Below are 16,262 nucleotides of genomic sequence, written 5' to 3'. Positions count from 1 at the left end.
CTCTCTCCCACTAATAATGCTGGTCTTACTTTTTATCCTCAATGTGGAATCAAGTTTATTTTTGGAACCTTATTTTACATTTCAATGTGCTTTTAGAAATACTATTTCTAGTTACAATTTAGAGATAATATTTTCTTTCATTCGGATTAATCTGTTAAATAAATATGCAAATATATCAAGCGCTCTCTATAAAAAAATACAACACACAACAAACAACCCCTCAAATAATAAAACCAAGATTAATAAAAATACTTACTATATTACACATATGAAATGGCCAACTAGTTTTGAAACTATAATGAGACTTAATTACACATGAATCACATGACATGATCTAAAAAGAATCAGCATATATAAAAAAATGGCATCGCCTCTATAAAGACAACTTGAGCATCTCCCTACTTAAAAATATAAAAAGAAGCCAAACAGTGTTGTCTGTGCATTTATAGCTACTGAACATTAGATAAATTAGAAGGAGTTTGTGGAATTCTCCATTAAATATCTGAATAGGGAGATGAATATCATACCACAGCCTTTTGGGTTTTTTTGTGGAAAAATTCAGCCTTCAAGACAATGAAATGTCTCCTTTTGATTAAACCATATCCAATTAGGATTTAAAGAGAGGAATAATTCTTACTCTGGATGTCCATATTTAGTGAAATGAGTACATAACACCAGTTTAAACACAGCCTTCAACAGATCGTTTTGATTTATAATGACAAATAGAAAAGCTTGCTTTAAAACATTACAGGAATTAAACAAAAATCAATGCAGAGAGTCAAAAAACTTCCCACTACACAGTTCAGTATTAAAATACATCAAAAGTCTGAGAAGTTTGACAGTGGACCACAAGTACTGACAGTGTAAATCATCCTGACTCTATTAGCTGAAGCTTATTTGAACACGTTTGGACCACAAGCTGTGTTCATAGATGAAAAATGCTGACCTACATAAAGTCAGAAATCATCCTATGTGTACTATAAAATTACACCTCCTCTTGGGACCTTTTGCCCAGGTGTAAATTGCCCCTGAGGAGATCTGCCTGCAGACACCAGGGCACTGAGCAAGTTGATGAAACACATGGGAAACTTCTGGAGAGCTGTGACTGAGAAATATAATCAACAATCTTGTGCTTTATGTTCCAGTGCTAGCTAACGTTAGTATTTATCCAGCTGAATACTCATCCTCCAAATTGCTTCAGATGGAGAACATAAAATAACATGCTTTAGCAGAGCAGTTTCAAAGTAGGTGCTATGGTCTGTGAACAGGAACACTTGAATAATGCTACTACAGGACATTTCCCACCCCACAGCTGACACAGACCACTGGTCGCAATTACCTTAGATTGTTTTTACTTGAATCTTCTTGAGGCAGCCCAATTAAAAGTCATCATTCTCCCTCCATTCCAATATGCTTTCTTAAAAATGGCACAGACCACTGGTAGTATATAATTTTTTTTCTGACAATTCATCTTGATATAATGCACAGCATCATAGCTTAATACAAATACTTTACATAACAGACACATAAGGACAAAACAAAAGCATGTAACAATACAGCTGCGGCTCCTTTGCTGTATTACATAGCTGGCAGAGTTTCCTTTAGTTTTCTTTGATCTTTTCTGTAGAATTTGAACTTCTGGTACCAATAAGCAAGAATGTTTGTTTCGGTATTTTTAAAAAGCAGAGGGAAAAACATGGATGAAATAGAATTCAGAGTGAGCAAGATCATGGAAATGTAACTTTCAAAATATCAGCAAACTGGTGTAACATAATTGTTACAGGGGAAACAAGTTTTACTAGGCTCAGCATCTCCTAAGTAAAATGGAGCAGATGATAGAGACCTATTCTTTAGAAATAAAATACTTTCATCTTCCCTAACGAACTCCAATTGCTTGTTTTGTGCATGTGTGATAGAGCTGGGGTCATTCTGTTTTATTCATTCTCCTAACTAACAGCCTCATTAAAAACATGCACAAACTGTGACAACTGAAGGAAGGAGGGGGAAAAGCAATGAACACCTCAAAAACTCAAGGATAACTGTACAGATTGTTAGGATAATAAAGTACAGAAATTTATTAGGTATCAGCTCATGTTTCAATCTCCTTATTCCCCCTCCCAAGAAGACTTGCTGTATGCTCATAGGCATTTAAAAACAAAGATAAATAAATTTTGTCCTTCTGGGTTTCCTTTATTGCAGACCAAGCCATAAATCGTTTTAAAACATCACTTTTTGTTTATACTGGCAGACTCTGAATGCACCTATTGCTCTTCCCATTTGGAAGGCATTGCTGAAGGATTCTGATGTTTTGGACATTGTATAGGAGGCCGATTTGATTTAAACTTGATTTTTGGTCTTGACATTTGTTCCTCACTTACTCTTGTACCATGGCAAGTTTAGTACCTTAAATGCCTGTAAGGTGGAGTGACTGGATACTTCTGCAGCTCCGCACAGCGAAGACCCTCCATCTGGGGAACAATGACGTAAACTTGTATGCCTCCTAACACCCAGGACACAGTGAGTGTCCTCTGTGTAGGAAATGGGAACTGACGACATTAGGCAGCTCTTGGGGGCTTATTTCAGAAAGCAAATGTCAATTTTGTAAATCAGACATCATTTAAAAGTGATTAAAAATGAATAAAACTTATGTTTAATTATGTTCAAAAGACATCAGTAGCACAGTGCATCTGTGAATTCCTGTCCAGGTTCCATGTGATTTTGATTTCCCCAGCTCTGATCTACTTGGCAACTTGCTACTGTTACACTCCACTCTTCATGTCAAACTCCTGATGATTTTGTGTTTCATTAATGGTCAGGAATTCGTCACATGCTCCTGTTCGGTCATTTGACTGTTCTTTATGAACTAAGTGCACCATTTCTTGTGATTTGCTGGCATCTCCATTTAATCCACTTGTCTTCCTGTCCTCCACTGCCCCTTTGCCGTTGTTAATCACTAGCTTTTTCTTCTGTCCACATCTAGAAAGAAATAAAAAGAAAGTAAGTACTATAAATGGAGACTAACACAAATTAGAAAAAAATGGAAAGTCACTATTTAGGAAAAGGTGCTTGGAAATGAAACTTGTTCTGCCAGTGCCGAGGAAATGACAGTTGTGTCTGCCAGTGCACACTTATACAATGCAAAATATACAGTTTCTCCATAGTACATAATTTGGTTTTGAAAGCATCCACCATTATGCTCATAAAATTTGGCAGGAGCTTACTTATTCAATTTGTATCTTTTGTTACTACAGATAGGAATAACATTCATTACTGAAAGCTAGAAAATATTTTCTAACATTTGGATATATAGCATTTATGAACTTTTTAGATATCCCACTGTAAGGACAGGGTCCTTCTAAATCCAGAGTTGGGACCACACCTTTGAAAGTGTTCAAGTACTTGAGATAGCAGAAAGTTTGGATCAAGTGCTCGCCTCATTATACAAGATAACTTTTTCCTTCCTTGTATTAGCCTGTCAGGCCTAGAAGCTTGCCAACAGCAAGGAAATAACTACTCTTGCTACTATTAACAGCATAGCTCTTTATGATATCAAGGTTGGAAATAGCTACTGTGCTTTTAAAGTTAAACCTACTGTAGTGCTGCCCAATAAATTCTATATGTAGCTCTGGATTAACACACACACACACACACACACTCTTGTAAAGAAATCACCAGTTGTCCTGCTTTCAGCAGGGACAGAGTTAATTTTCTTCTTAGTCGTCAGTACAGTGCTGTGTTTTGGCTCTGATGTGAGAACAGGGTTGATAGCACACTGATGTCTTTAGCTGTTGCTGGGTGATGTTTACGCTAAATCAAGGACTTTGCAGTTTCTCAGGCCCTGCCAGTGAGAGAGCTGGAGGGTCGGAGGAGACACAGCCAGGACAGGTGGCCCAAGCTAGCCAAAGGGATATTCCATACGGCATCATGCTGAGTATATGAACTGGGGGAAGAAGAAGGGGGGGGGGGGGGGGGACATCTGGCATTATGGCATTTGTCTTCCTAAGTAACCATTACACATGGCACAGCCCGGCTTCCCCGGGGGTGGCCGAACACCTGCCTGCCCATGGGAAGTGGTGAATGAATTCCTTGCTTTGCTTTGCTGCTCTGCATGCGCGGCTTTTGCTTTACCCGTTCAACTGTTCTTATCTCAACCCCTGAGTTTTACATCCCCTTCCGATTCTCTCCCCATCCCTCTGGGTTGGGGGGGGAGTGAGCAAGCAACTGCGTGATGCTTGGCTGCCGGCCGGGGTTACACCACGACACCAGTCCAAAACTGATGCATGCTGGTCAATGTGGGATGTGTATTCTTCAAAGGAGTAAAAAAATACTAGCAGTACAGTAGTTAGATTTGCCCCAGACTGTTAAGACAGTTCTCTGACTACACAGTGCCGAACAACCTACTTGTCCTCTAACAGTCTTGTGTAAACTGAATATAAAAAGCACAGCTCTCTTAAGAGGAACAATGTCTCTGTGAAGCTTTATTTTAAAGTGCTTTCTTCTTAAAGGAAGCCTATTTTGTCTGAATGACTAATTTGGCAGTTCAGTTATACTATTATCCGTCCAAGTAACTACTTTTTTCATGCTTACTGCCTGACAGATGAGGGTTGTTTTATCCAAAGTAGCTCAGTTCACTGTGATAAAATTACACATGCCCTTGGGAATGATTTCTGCTCTGCAGCCCTGAAATGCTGAAAGAGGCCAGCGAGGAGCTGGGGAGCTTCACAGCCTCTCAGAAGAGTGGCTCAGAATGTCTCTCCTGACGTGGTGGTCAGGCTGGGCAGCATCTTCTGGACCCTGGAAGGAGATCCTAACTTTTTTTATGACAGGCACCAGACAGAGGCAGTTGTCTTTGCAACGATAGGAATAACTAACTAACTAAATAGGATCACACTGGACCTTGGCCATTTTGATTTTTGGTTAAGATCACTTATGACAACACCAATTTAACAATAAAATAAAATAAAATAAAATAAAGAAAGAAAGAAAGAAAGAAAGAAAAATAGTTGCCAAACAATTTGCTGTTTACTGAGGAGGCCCAGTTGCTTGTTTGAAATACTTGAAACCTCTGCCATGTGGACTTCCTAACTAGAAAGGCTAAATCTATTGATTTCTGAATCAGGAAGGTAACTACCTTGAAACAGAAGCCTATGCTTCATTAGGCTTTTTTCAGACAACCCGAATGAGAGAAACTGGAGATGCTGCAGTTAGCATTCATTTGAAAAATTGTGTAACTGACAGCATTAAACAAATAAAAACACAGTTTATTCTCACTTTTTAAATAAATTAATGCTTGAAACATTCTCAAGCTGCTGCTCAGCTAACCCTGAAATGTTCAACCTCCTTCCTCAGCTATCCAGTTTTCTCGAAGCGCTGCTGTTGGTTTTGGATTAGTCGGTGTTCACATGCAGTGCTCCGACCGCACGCCAGCTGCCTCTCTATGAATTTTCCGTGTGTCAGTGCTTATCAGGATAGATGAAGAAAGAATCCTTAGGTTATTCATGTTATCATTTGGATCCTGCTAAAATGAAAGAAAACAATCCACTTCTTTTAAGCATACCAGAGTACGTTGCTGCTTCAAAATTATTTCCTTGCTGTGACTAACACATATTCTGGGGTCTAATCCATGCATTTGTACACATACATGCACCCGCACGCACTTTCTCTCTTTCCTACTCACTCCCAGCTGCATGGAAGCACTAAGTAAAAGGTGTTTCCCATTAATGGTATCTAGGGCATAATTTACAGCTCTGAGGTTGTTTCATTTCTTATCAGATGCAATCTATAATTAGTCATAGTGGCCCTGTTTGTGTTTTCCTATGGTGACTCTTCCTGTGGAGGGAGGAAACTATGGCAGTCTCTACTGTTAAAGACGTAAGAAAGTAACATATAAATCAATAAGCCATGCCATTCAGGCTGTGTAACTCCAGAATCATTTCACAGAAAGGAAGTTGTAGCATTCTCTGTCTCACCGTATGTTGGACAGCTTTCTTATTTCAGCAGGTCTCTAATAATACTGTCACAGAAGCACTGATATTGTGGATACAGTCACAGGTCAAACGTATCAGGTAGCATCCCACTACTGACTTCAGCAAAACTGTATCAGTTTACTATTACAACTTGGCATTTAGTTTGCGCTGTTTTGCCGCATAGAGGCCTTCTGCATTAAGGTCAGGGACTGCCTGGATTGCTCCCTCACCACAGTGGCAATGCTTTATTTTAGCACCCATGCCATGCTTTGGAGGACTTTAACAGTATTTCATAGAAGCTTTATCATGTGCTTTCCTGGAGCCAGCAGACTAGGAATAAATTTGCTCATGAACCTGAACAAGAACCTCCGCATGTTATATAGTTACTCTGATAAAAAATGTTGAAATGCAACATTCAAGTAGCAAATAGTTACTCTGTTAAGGGGTTCAACTTTAACATTCAAGTAGCAAAAAGCTGTTTAAGACAATTGAGAAGTAACCTCAGAACAGCCCCCAGAGAAAAGAAAGTTAAGAATATTATAGCCTCTTAAGGCTGGAGTTTTTTCAAATTTCCTGGCTAACTTTGCACAGATCACTGCAACTTTCTATTCCTCAGCTTCTTCATCTGTAGAGGAGTAAATAAAGCTATTGAGTGCTTTGATAGCAATGTTAGACTATACCCCTGCCAGCCGTGATGCTGCTTTTTGTTTGGAATGAACAAATTCACCATGTGACAGTGATTGCCCAATACACTCCTCCACACTATACACAGACAACACTGTTAATGGTGGAGGGTGATACTCAGCTCATCCTCAGGTTGCTATGTCCATCTCACACAGTTTTCACCCTCAGTGGGCAGGATTTTCCCATTAATAACTAATAGGTAGAGAATAATTAATTCTCTATGATATATGTACAGTTAGTTTCCATCTACAAGTGAAGACTAAATGGTTTATACAGCTGTGGACTTCACGTGGTGGCCCCCACACCCCAACTCACAGTGCTTCACAGACGAAGCTCTTTCCTGTGTTATGCTACTCTGCCTTTCCACGAAGCTTTGAAACCTCTCGATGAAGAAAATAGCAAGGCAGTGTGTTTTGAAAAAGGGGCTACCTTACCTTCTCCGACTGTTAACAGCAATGCACACTGCAAGAATCAACGCAAGAGCCACAAGAGCAGCAACTATGATCAGCCATTCTGTGGGGAGAGTTGAGGGAGGGGAGGACAGCGTGTTAATGGAGCTCATGTAGTTTTGCTGTTTTGTAGAATTGCAAGAACACAAGCTCTTTTACATTCTTTAAACTGTCAGTTTTTCCTAGTTCGCATGAATGTTTGTCTGTTTTACGAAGTGCTTTTGTGTAAACTGAATACTTTTCATCATTCAGCTATATACAGGCCAACTCAGATGAAATATCCCATCACTGTTGGCACCTATAAACACTGTACTTTGGTGGACATAGGTGAAGAGGAGTTCTGTCACTGATTTATTCCAAGAGCAAAAGAAAAGGCTTTGCAATGGTATACCTGTAATCCCAGGCACAAAAGCAGGATGACTTAAAGGTAGAGCGAAATGTTCATTTTTTCATTTAAAAACTTACTTTAAGGGGTATTTCTGGGGCAAAGCCTAAAAAAAGAAGGAACTACAAAACTGCAAGGGACCCTCAGAGGTCATATCAGCTACATTTCACTCCAGTGAAACAGGGTCAATAAGAAGATGGGCGAGGAATATTCCATTTGCTCTTAACATTTTTATTAAAGGAAACTTCACAACCTTTCCGGTAGACTATGCTTTATGCAGTACTACTATGACTGACAGAGATCCCCTCCTAAGAACTACCTCTTTTATTTTGTTTGATTGAAACAAGTCTGCCTTGTTTAAGAAGTCTTCTATGTTTCATTTGAAACAAATTACTTCTTATCACTTAATTATTATTACTCCATGGTGAAAAACTGAGAAGCATTCTTTTTTGTAGCATGTCCTTTTGATATCTCCCTTCAGTTTTCTCTGACAATGATGACAACTTCAAAAGTTACCTTTCCAAAATTTTCTTTGTGCTCTTCTCAGGTATTTATTTTTTTTTTTTTCTATGTGATTAATGCAATGCCTTGAACCAAATATAAAGCTTCAGCTCTGGATTTGCTGGGCCTCAGTAGAGTAGGATAATTACTTTCTCTGTTTTAAAAATAACTTTACTGTTAATATGTCCCAGAATATATTTGCATTCTTCTGCAATTGTATCATGGGTTTGGCTTCTCTCTGTTCCGTTTTAATTCTGCAACACTCGTCTCAGCTACCATTTTCACCGAATGTTCTCGTGGATTCTCTTTGCATATACCTTTACTGAATTTTGCCTGATTTCATATCAGTTTAGAAAGGTTATTTGGATCTTAATCCCATTCTCCAAATGCGTGATTTATCTCATCTTGATATTTCTGGAAAATTATGTGAATCACAATATGCTCCATTTTTCAGACTACTAGCGAAAATGCCAAATACCATGTGATCCAGAACAAAGTCTGAACAACTGTAATTAACCTAGATTTTCCTCTCTTACTTCAGTTCATATCAATACAATTCTGCGCTTAAATTTAAAACATGAGACTTCAAAAACCTACCTGGTACCTGGGCCGACCTTTGTTGTGAAACTATTTTTGTTGTTGTGGTGTCCCCAGGGAAAGTAGTGGATTCATAATGTCCCTTGTGCGGTCCTTGATCACCATATATACTGGAGGTAGATCCTAAAGAAAAAACCAATCTGTTAGGCCAAATAGGCTTAGTGGATATTTAACAGTGAGTTACAAACATTATGATTTTAACAATTAAAAAAACATATTCTAGAAATGTCATGCTGAGGCTATTAAAAATTATTTATACTGAAAGCTATTACATAGACTACAATAATCATCTGAACTATGGCTAGTTTTAGTATTTTTAATAATAAAACTCATGGTTTTCCCTTATTGTCTTTCTCATATATTTCAGTTTTGCTTATGCTATACTTCTGTGAGCCAAAATGAAATTATAATTTTCTAGAAATTTTCTGGAGAAAATGTAAAGACATTTGAATGTTGGCAACTCTTGGAAGAGGTTTTTGTCATACAAGTCAAACACCTTGTCTGTTCCATGGGGAAAATAAAGTGAGAAAAGAAGAGGCAGGGGGAGAAAAACTTTAGGGTTTTATTTAAATCTAAAATGACCAATATGGAGAACTTTTAAAACATTTAATTTTATTCCTACACAGGATAAAACTGAATTTCTAAAAGTTTAATGCTTTCATAAAGTAGAAGAATGGTTACCTGAATGATTTTAAATTTGATAGCTATGTATAGAATGGGACTTTAAAAATTTGAAGTATTTTTCCTAATATAAAAAATGTTCTCCTTAAACTTAGAGGTGGATCCCCTTCTCCTTTTTAAATAAGTTTTTTAACTTGGTTCAAAGACAGTATTACATCTTAAATCAAAATGCATACTTCCAGTCCCAAGTTTTTGCAGTGCTGGTTATACTGCTTGAACTTTTACACAATTATGTTTCTGGCCCACGCCGTTACCATATGGGTACCCCAAACCTACAATTATCAGCAGCCTACAGATATAGTGATTTCATTTGGGACTACTACTTCTTTATCACTACAAAAAAGATATTACAGATCTTCACTTCTCTGAATTCTTCCAGACTCTAACACAGAAAACAAAGCACGCTCTCTAATCAGCTGTAAAGTTATTTTTCTTTAACACACATTGCAACTAATTTCTAGCCAGCATTTCTGATCTCATTTCCTAATAGCATGTTTTTTCCCTCTGTTAAGCTCAGCCAGCAAGTAGTTCATGAATCTTCCAGATGTTTTGAATATTTTTATTAACAAGAAACTTACCGAGTAGTGAGTTATTTTGTGCTATCTCACCACACAGGACAGAGCACAAATTCAGCAGCTAAGAGCCCTGATCTAGCCTCCAAGAAAGCTGACCAAAAGGAACATACGCACTTGTCTACCCCACATCTCAGCAGGTGGGGGTTTTTTAAGACGTTTTATATCATCCTTGAGAAATGCCATAGCTTTTCCACCACAAAGCCCCTTAGAAAGGCACTCAGACATTTATTAAAATCCTTGTGCTTAGAGAACTGCTACATTTGCCCTTCCCCTCCCCTGAGCACTGAGAAACAGCAGGATTCAGTCCAGTCCCCTGCTGTTCTGGCTCTGGGGAGTTGCTTGCAAGTGGCAGGGTGGGATCCTTAAAAGCTCTGTACATTTCATTTTGATGACAAAGTAGATATTTTTCTTTTTGACAGTTATTTTTTGGGTTCCATCAGTGGACTGATTTGTTTTTCCATGGACACTTGGACAACAGATCAGTCATTAGCGTGATGTAAGGCAACAGCTTAAACATTGCTGTAGAGAAAAAGCAAGTGAAAAAAAGTAGTAAAATACATCAAGCCATTCATTTGTTCAGAGAAAGCCGTTAACTATAGTCTGCCAATACATTCATGAATCTTTTCCATCACATTACAGCTATGTGAGGCAACATTACAAATGAATGAACCCTTCAATAAATAACCTCTTTCATGATGATGGTAGTGTCCTAGTAATTCCCTTGTACTGTGTTTTTAAAAAGGACCAAGAGAAGATAAATGAAAAAAGGAAGAGTTTTGGGAATATGGCCTTATAAGCCTTTGCCAGGGCAGTGAGAATGCAAACATTCGAGCCAGACATTCACCTTGAAAATGATTTTTTACAGGTTTTATGTGCTCAAAACAGAAAGGTAGCAAACATTTTTTCATAGTGCGTAAAGTCTGCACATAAAATTAAGGAGGCAGCTTGGATTACTTAAGTGAGTAGGGCAGAAAAAGTCAAGAAATAAGTTTGTTGTAGTAGGAAATCATTATTAAAATCAGACTTATCTTCCCAATAAGATTCTATCAAATACATGTTTTGCATTTATGTTACTGTACCTATGTCAAAATACTGTAACTCAGGCAATTTTGATAGAGTTGATTTTACTGAGTTTATATAAAATTCTGAAGAAAAATAAAAATTAGGCCAAAGTCTACCTGAAAATGTATGAATTATCATTAATTAACAATAGAAGTATCTTTAAAGTGTCTGCTGTACAATGCCATAAAAATATAGGTACATAATCTTGCTTACGTGCAAAGAACATCCACAGAGCACTGGCGACAATCAGCTCTGGGATGGTTCCACTGACTTCCAAGAAAGTGCACAAAATCATATTTTGATTGGTGTGAATGGGAAGTAGCATTTGGAAAAAACCTTAACATTAGGATGATTATTTTTGTGGAAATTTTATTTGGGAATAAGGAAAAGTCCCTTCATTTCCTGTACTATTAGCATGTGACCACACACACACAAAAAGAAAGGCTATAGCTGGTGTAATAAGTAAACAGGGTTACTGCACTAACTCTATCAGAAGAATAGCCCTTTAAAAAAAAAGTTGTTCACAAATGAAATGTCAGTTACAGCCCAGTAACATAACTATAATTAATCACTGGCAAGATACCAGCAGCAAATACACCTAGATGACAAGGTTTTGCAGAGAATTACCTTTCTTTTGATACATATTCAACTAATGTAGAGGGAATATAGACGAGGGAAAAGCTGCAGACAGTTCAGTGTTACATAGCTGTCATTTGTGCCCAGCAAATAAGAAAGACAAAATGCTGTTATGTATGTATTAGCATGAGGAGAAAGTTTACCCTCGTTCACTTTAACAGTTGTGTTATCACATACAGATAACAGGACATAAGAAAAGGTTATTTCCAAATCACTGTTTTCAGTCTTTTAGAAAATGTCCTCTGCTCTGCACAGGAAGAGATTCCCTTTAACAACATCTTAAAAGCAGGTTATAAACAATAATAAAAATGAAAAAGGAAACTATAACATGAAAATAATTTACACATATTTTGGGGGTAATCACCATTGTCCAAAATTATAACTGACTGATGGATAAATTAAAATGCTCCTAATTCATTGTTCTTACTAGTAGGAAGAGGGGTCTGCAATTGGTTAAGATGATCTTCAATGTCTGGAAAAACTCCAGGTACCCAACTGAGATGGGAACTATCTGTGGTGTTTGCTTGTTCACTTTCACTTCCAGGAGGAGTGCCAGGTGACTGTGGCTCCTTGGTTGCTTTCTCTCGGTTAACATCATCCACGGACTCTGTGACTGCCATGACGACAGCAGGATCAGCTTTAAAAGTGAGTGCTCACAAAACCACCACCCACATTATTCCGCTCTTTCCTGTACCACAGCGAGCCAAAAAGCATGTCCATCTTCCTCATTCAAAGCACAGAAGAAGAGAAGACATGAAGGCCTCCTCTTCTTTTTCCACACTGTCACTGGCTTCTAAGAGACCCTTAGGTACCACATATGTGCTCACCATGTTGGAGGGAGACAGTGGCTACATATACAGATCCCAGTGACAGATGGAGAAGGAAGACCTTCAGAAGAAGAGACCACAACAGCAACAACCTGACACTGTAACTCAGGAGTGAGCAGCCATACTGCAGCCAGATCTGTGGTGGTCTTGCCTAGCAATCCACTGGTGAGGAGGAGTAAGGAATTGAAGGCAGAATTTATGTTACGTAGTCCCTCTGTGACTGTCCTGCCTTCACCACCAGGACAGTACTCTCCAGTGAGGGTGCTGCTGCTGAGTCACAGGAGCAAGCCATCTGATTAACCCACTAGAGCACCTCCACCACACCAATCACAGTGCCAAAGCATATCAAGCCTGGTCCCACTGATGCGCAAGAAAAGAAGATGGGGCTGGGGATTCAGAATCACCAAAGTGTGTGTCTTGCAGAACAGTCAGGAGGCCACCCGGAAACATGCTTCAGCCAAGGACAGAAACCACCAAGTGCAGTTTAGCAAGGAGTCCCTTATGCCTTGTCCAGAAGGTAGTTCTATCAACAGCACAGATCCCACCACAGATTTTTGCCCTGGAAGTCCACACTGACAATGTAGACTCCCAGGATAAGAAAGATGGGGAAAGAAGTCAGTTGCAGAAGAAATGATCCCTCATTTCACACTGGGCATGAGAAATGAGTATGATCCATTATTCTTACTGGTAGCCGTCAGAGAGGAGTCGTTGCCAGGTTTCCTCGTACTAGCTGTGGTACTGTAGAGGACCTCATTGCCAGGGGCGTCTGTGGGATGCGTGGAGCCTTCAGTGCCCTGCCCTGGCTCCGTATCTGAAGACAGAGGTGGCTGAGTTGGGTCTTCGTGGTGGGCACCATCAGGAGAGGCAATGGCTGTTACCACGATGTGAGGTGCCCACGCTTCCTGGGTTATATCTTGTGGTTTCAGAACATCAGTGGAGGCTGTGACTGTTGTGATGATGACTAAGTTAACTTCAAAGATGTTTAAGAAAACCCCACCTTATGTATTTTTGTGGCTTTATGTTATTTAGCAAGCTCTACCCTTTTCTTTTTAGCCTATATAGAATACACAGTGAGAAAAGAAAAACACAAGCAAACAAGATCTTGCATATATGTTACATTATTTTTGATTTGTCTTTTCCTGCAATAATACTCTATTGATCACTTTAATAGTTACTTATTAAAGTCCTAAATTTCAGCGTGGATTAAAGCATGTAAAGGCTTTCCAAAGAATAAGTAGCAGCCACTAAGACCTGACTATTTGAGATTGACAATACCGTCATGTTAAAAAAATGTCTTTTTAAGGTTTTTTAGGTATCTCTCTTCTTCCATGAGATGATCACAATAATGTGTTTCGGTCTCCCAAGAGAAGAATTTAAAATTAATTCAGTTGAAAAATTAAGGAATTAAATTATTTAATGAACATCCTTTACAAATCATTCTGGCAGTGCTAATACTGCAACTGATGCAGAAGAGTAAGGATTTCACAGAAGCAAGAAATAAGCATAGCTTAACTAAATGTACTTTCAGAATTTCCAAGTGCTTCAAAATATTAACTGAATAATAAAGGTTGATATTCATTCAAAATTTCACCACTGATAGTTAACATCACTAAGCAAAATAAGAAAACAAAAAATGTATTTGCAAACAACATTAACCTAAAGTCTTAGTTTTGAAAATGTCTAGTAATCACTATTTAGAAGGGAGAAAAAAAACCATTTTTATCAGAAAAAAACCCGAGTACAAATACTCCTGTCATTACATAGGAATAAGATTAGAATGACCTGGTTGAAAACATTTGAATAAATTGTAAAATCATGATTAGGTTTTCATATTTGCAATTGATCTACCAAACCACATAAAGCTTAACAGGCTGACGCAGGTTCTCTTCCATATTTAGAAAACAGGAGTAAGGAGTAGAGGAAAAACCTGTATTTTAATCCACACAATTTTTGGGTTTCATAGCTCTTCAGCAAATCCTAAGTGTTGCAGACAAAATAGTCCTGATGAAAATGGATTTTGAAGATGAAAAGAGACAGCATAAATGATAATTTTTCCTTAGATTTTTTTCTTTAGAAAATGCAAGAAAGATCTTAAAAATTCCAAAGTACTACAATGTCATAAAAATCCATTACTAAACAATAAAAATATTAGAGTAAGAAAAAAATATTTTGATTAGGGATAATTTTAGTTGGATAACATACAGAACTTAGGAACTGAGGTTAGAACTTTGCATTACTACATGAACAGATTGCAGTAAGTTATTTAGAAGTTTACAGTATTAAGAGAATCTGTGGCAACGCCAAGACCAGGAATGATCAGACATGAAAAAATGTTTTTAAGTCTATGATTCATTTACACTACCCGCTAACCTCACAAAACAATTGCTTTCTCAATATCACCCTCTATGAAAAACAAACCTGAGAAAAGTTGGGGGGCATAAGAAACAGGGGACCCAGGGGAAAAAGCATCCTTAAGAGGTAGCAATTCTTGTTGGAACATTCACATGCAACAAAATCATGAAAACATTTCACTGCAAGTTCGCAACAAGTATGTAGACTCCCAGGATAAGAAAGATAGGGAAAAGAGTCAATTTCAGAAGAAATGATCCCTCATTTCACACTGGGCATGAGAAATGAGTATGATCCATTATTCTTACTGGTAGCCGTCAGAGAGGAGTCGTTGCCAGGTTTCCTCGTACTAGCTGTGGTACTGTAGAGGACCTCATTGCCAGGGGCGTCTGTGGGATGCGTGGAGCCTTCAGTGCCCTGCCCTGGCTCCGTATCTGAAGACAGAGGTGGCTGAGTTGGGTCTTCGTGGTGGGCACCATCAGGAGAGGCAATGGCTGTGTACCATGATGTTTTAATCAGCTGTAAATTCCTTGTGTGTGCTGCTGTGCCCCTCCCATTCCCACCACCTTCAAGTCTCCTGTTCACTTTAAACCACTGCTACCCTTTTCTCACCATGAAAGGGGATGAGAAGGGGGACCTCCTGTCTTCCTGTACATCATCTCTGCTCTCTCAATGATCAGACATTTTCATTTGCTATTCTCATTGACTCTTTTACTTAATCCAAAAGATTCCCAGAGACAGTGGACACAGGAAAAGGACATAGAGACAGAAGTCAGGAAAATTCCAGCATCCTGCATCCCAGGCTGACCACAGATCCTTATCTTCAGGAACACTGCCAAGTGCTGCTACACTGTGTTTTATGTTACAGATATCAGTACTGACAGTAAATAAACCTTTCTGAAGGCATTGCATCTCCTTTATTGCTCAAGACTGAGTGGTGACAAGTTACAGAAAAGAGCTTATAGCTCTTTTTCATTGTTCTGTTCATGGTAGTCACAAGACTAGATTTTCTCTCAGAATCAGCTTCAGATTTTGGCATTACTGAAGGATTTTACCTGTTAGAATTACTTTGTGATGTGGTGTGCAATGAACCCACCACCCACACTGTTTTCTTCCTAATATGCAGAGTAGACTTTAAGTTGTTTTAATTCTAATTGGATCATAAAGAAGAAAAGAAAACAGTCTTTTTATTTATTTTCATTGTCATCAGCTTTCCAGATTCATTACCTAAGGTGTCCTGCTTTTTCAGAATATCTTGTTAATGCTGTATAATGGCAGGAGCAGTGAGACAGAAGAGATACAATCAGAGCAACCATAAAAGGAATGTAACTAGTTTTCACAAAATCAAAAACAGGTTCTGAGCATTGTCTGTTTAAGAAAGGGTTAAAGTTACCTTTCCTCTTATTTCAGGAATAAGTCATGTGTTTCTCATATCATGCTTTTAGAACATTATTTTGATGGTATGAATGTTACATGTTATACGAGACTGCATCATGATGTTGTGTCATGCCAGTTTTGTAAATTCCTTTTTCTTATCATTCTACAAATCA

The 16,262-nt window shown here is 38.4% G+C and overlaps 1 protein-coding gene across 22 annotated transcripts in view; it reads right to left on the bottom strand.

Annotated features, from left to right (window-relative positions):
• Positions 1-691: 691 nt before the first annotated feature.
• CD44 (CD44 molecule (IN blood group)) overlaps positions 692-16,262 on the bottom strand; it is a 58,616-nt gene continuing 43,045 nt past the window's right edge. For 14 of the 22 annotated variants that reach the window (XM_080394915.1, XM_080394926.1, XM_080394930.1 and 11 more), the window contains 6 exons: positions 15,021-15,206; positions 13,049-13,309; positions 11,964-12,149; positions 8,583-8,705; positions 7,085-7,163; positions 692-2,976 (listed from right to left, as the gene is read on the bottom strand). In XM_080394915.1, the coding sequence (XP_080251041.1) occupies positions 2,760-2,976; positions 7,085-7,163; positions 8,583-8,705; positions 11,964-12,149; positions 13,049-13,309; positions 15,021-15,206 (1,052 nt within the window). In that variant the 3' untranslated portion in view covers positions 692-2,759. Of the gene's footprint in view, positions 2,977-7,084; positions 7,164-8,582; positions 8,706-11,963; positions 12,150-13,048; positions 13,310-15,020; positions 15,207-15,256; positions 16,253-16,262 lie in introns of those variants that run through there. The other 8 variants (XM_080394931.1, XM_080394935.1, XM_080394924.1 and 5 more) reach the window with 5 other exon arrangements.

Source organism: Falco punctatus, assembly GCF_963210335.1.
Source record: "Falco punctatus genome assembly, chromosome: 7".
Classification (NCBI taxonomy): Eukaryota; Metazoa; Chordata; class Aves; order Falconiformes; family Falconidae; genus Falco; species Falco punctatus.
This window is presented reverse-complemented; position numbering and strand designations above follow the sequence as displayed.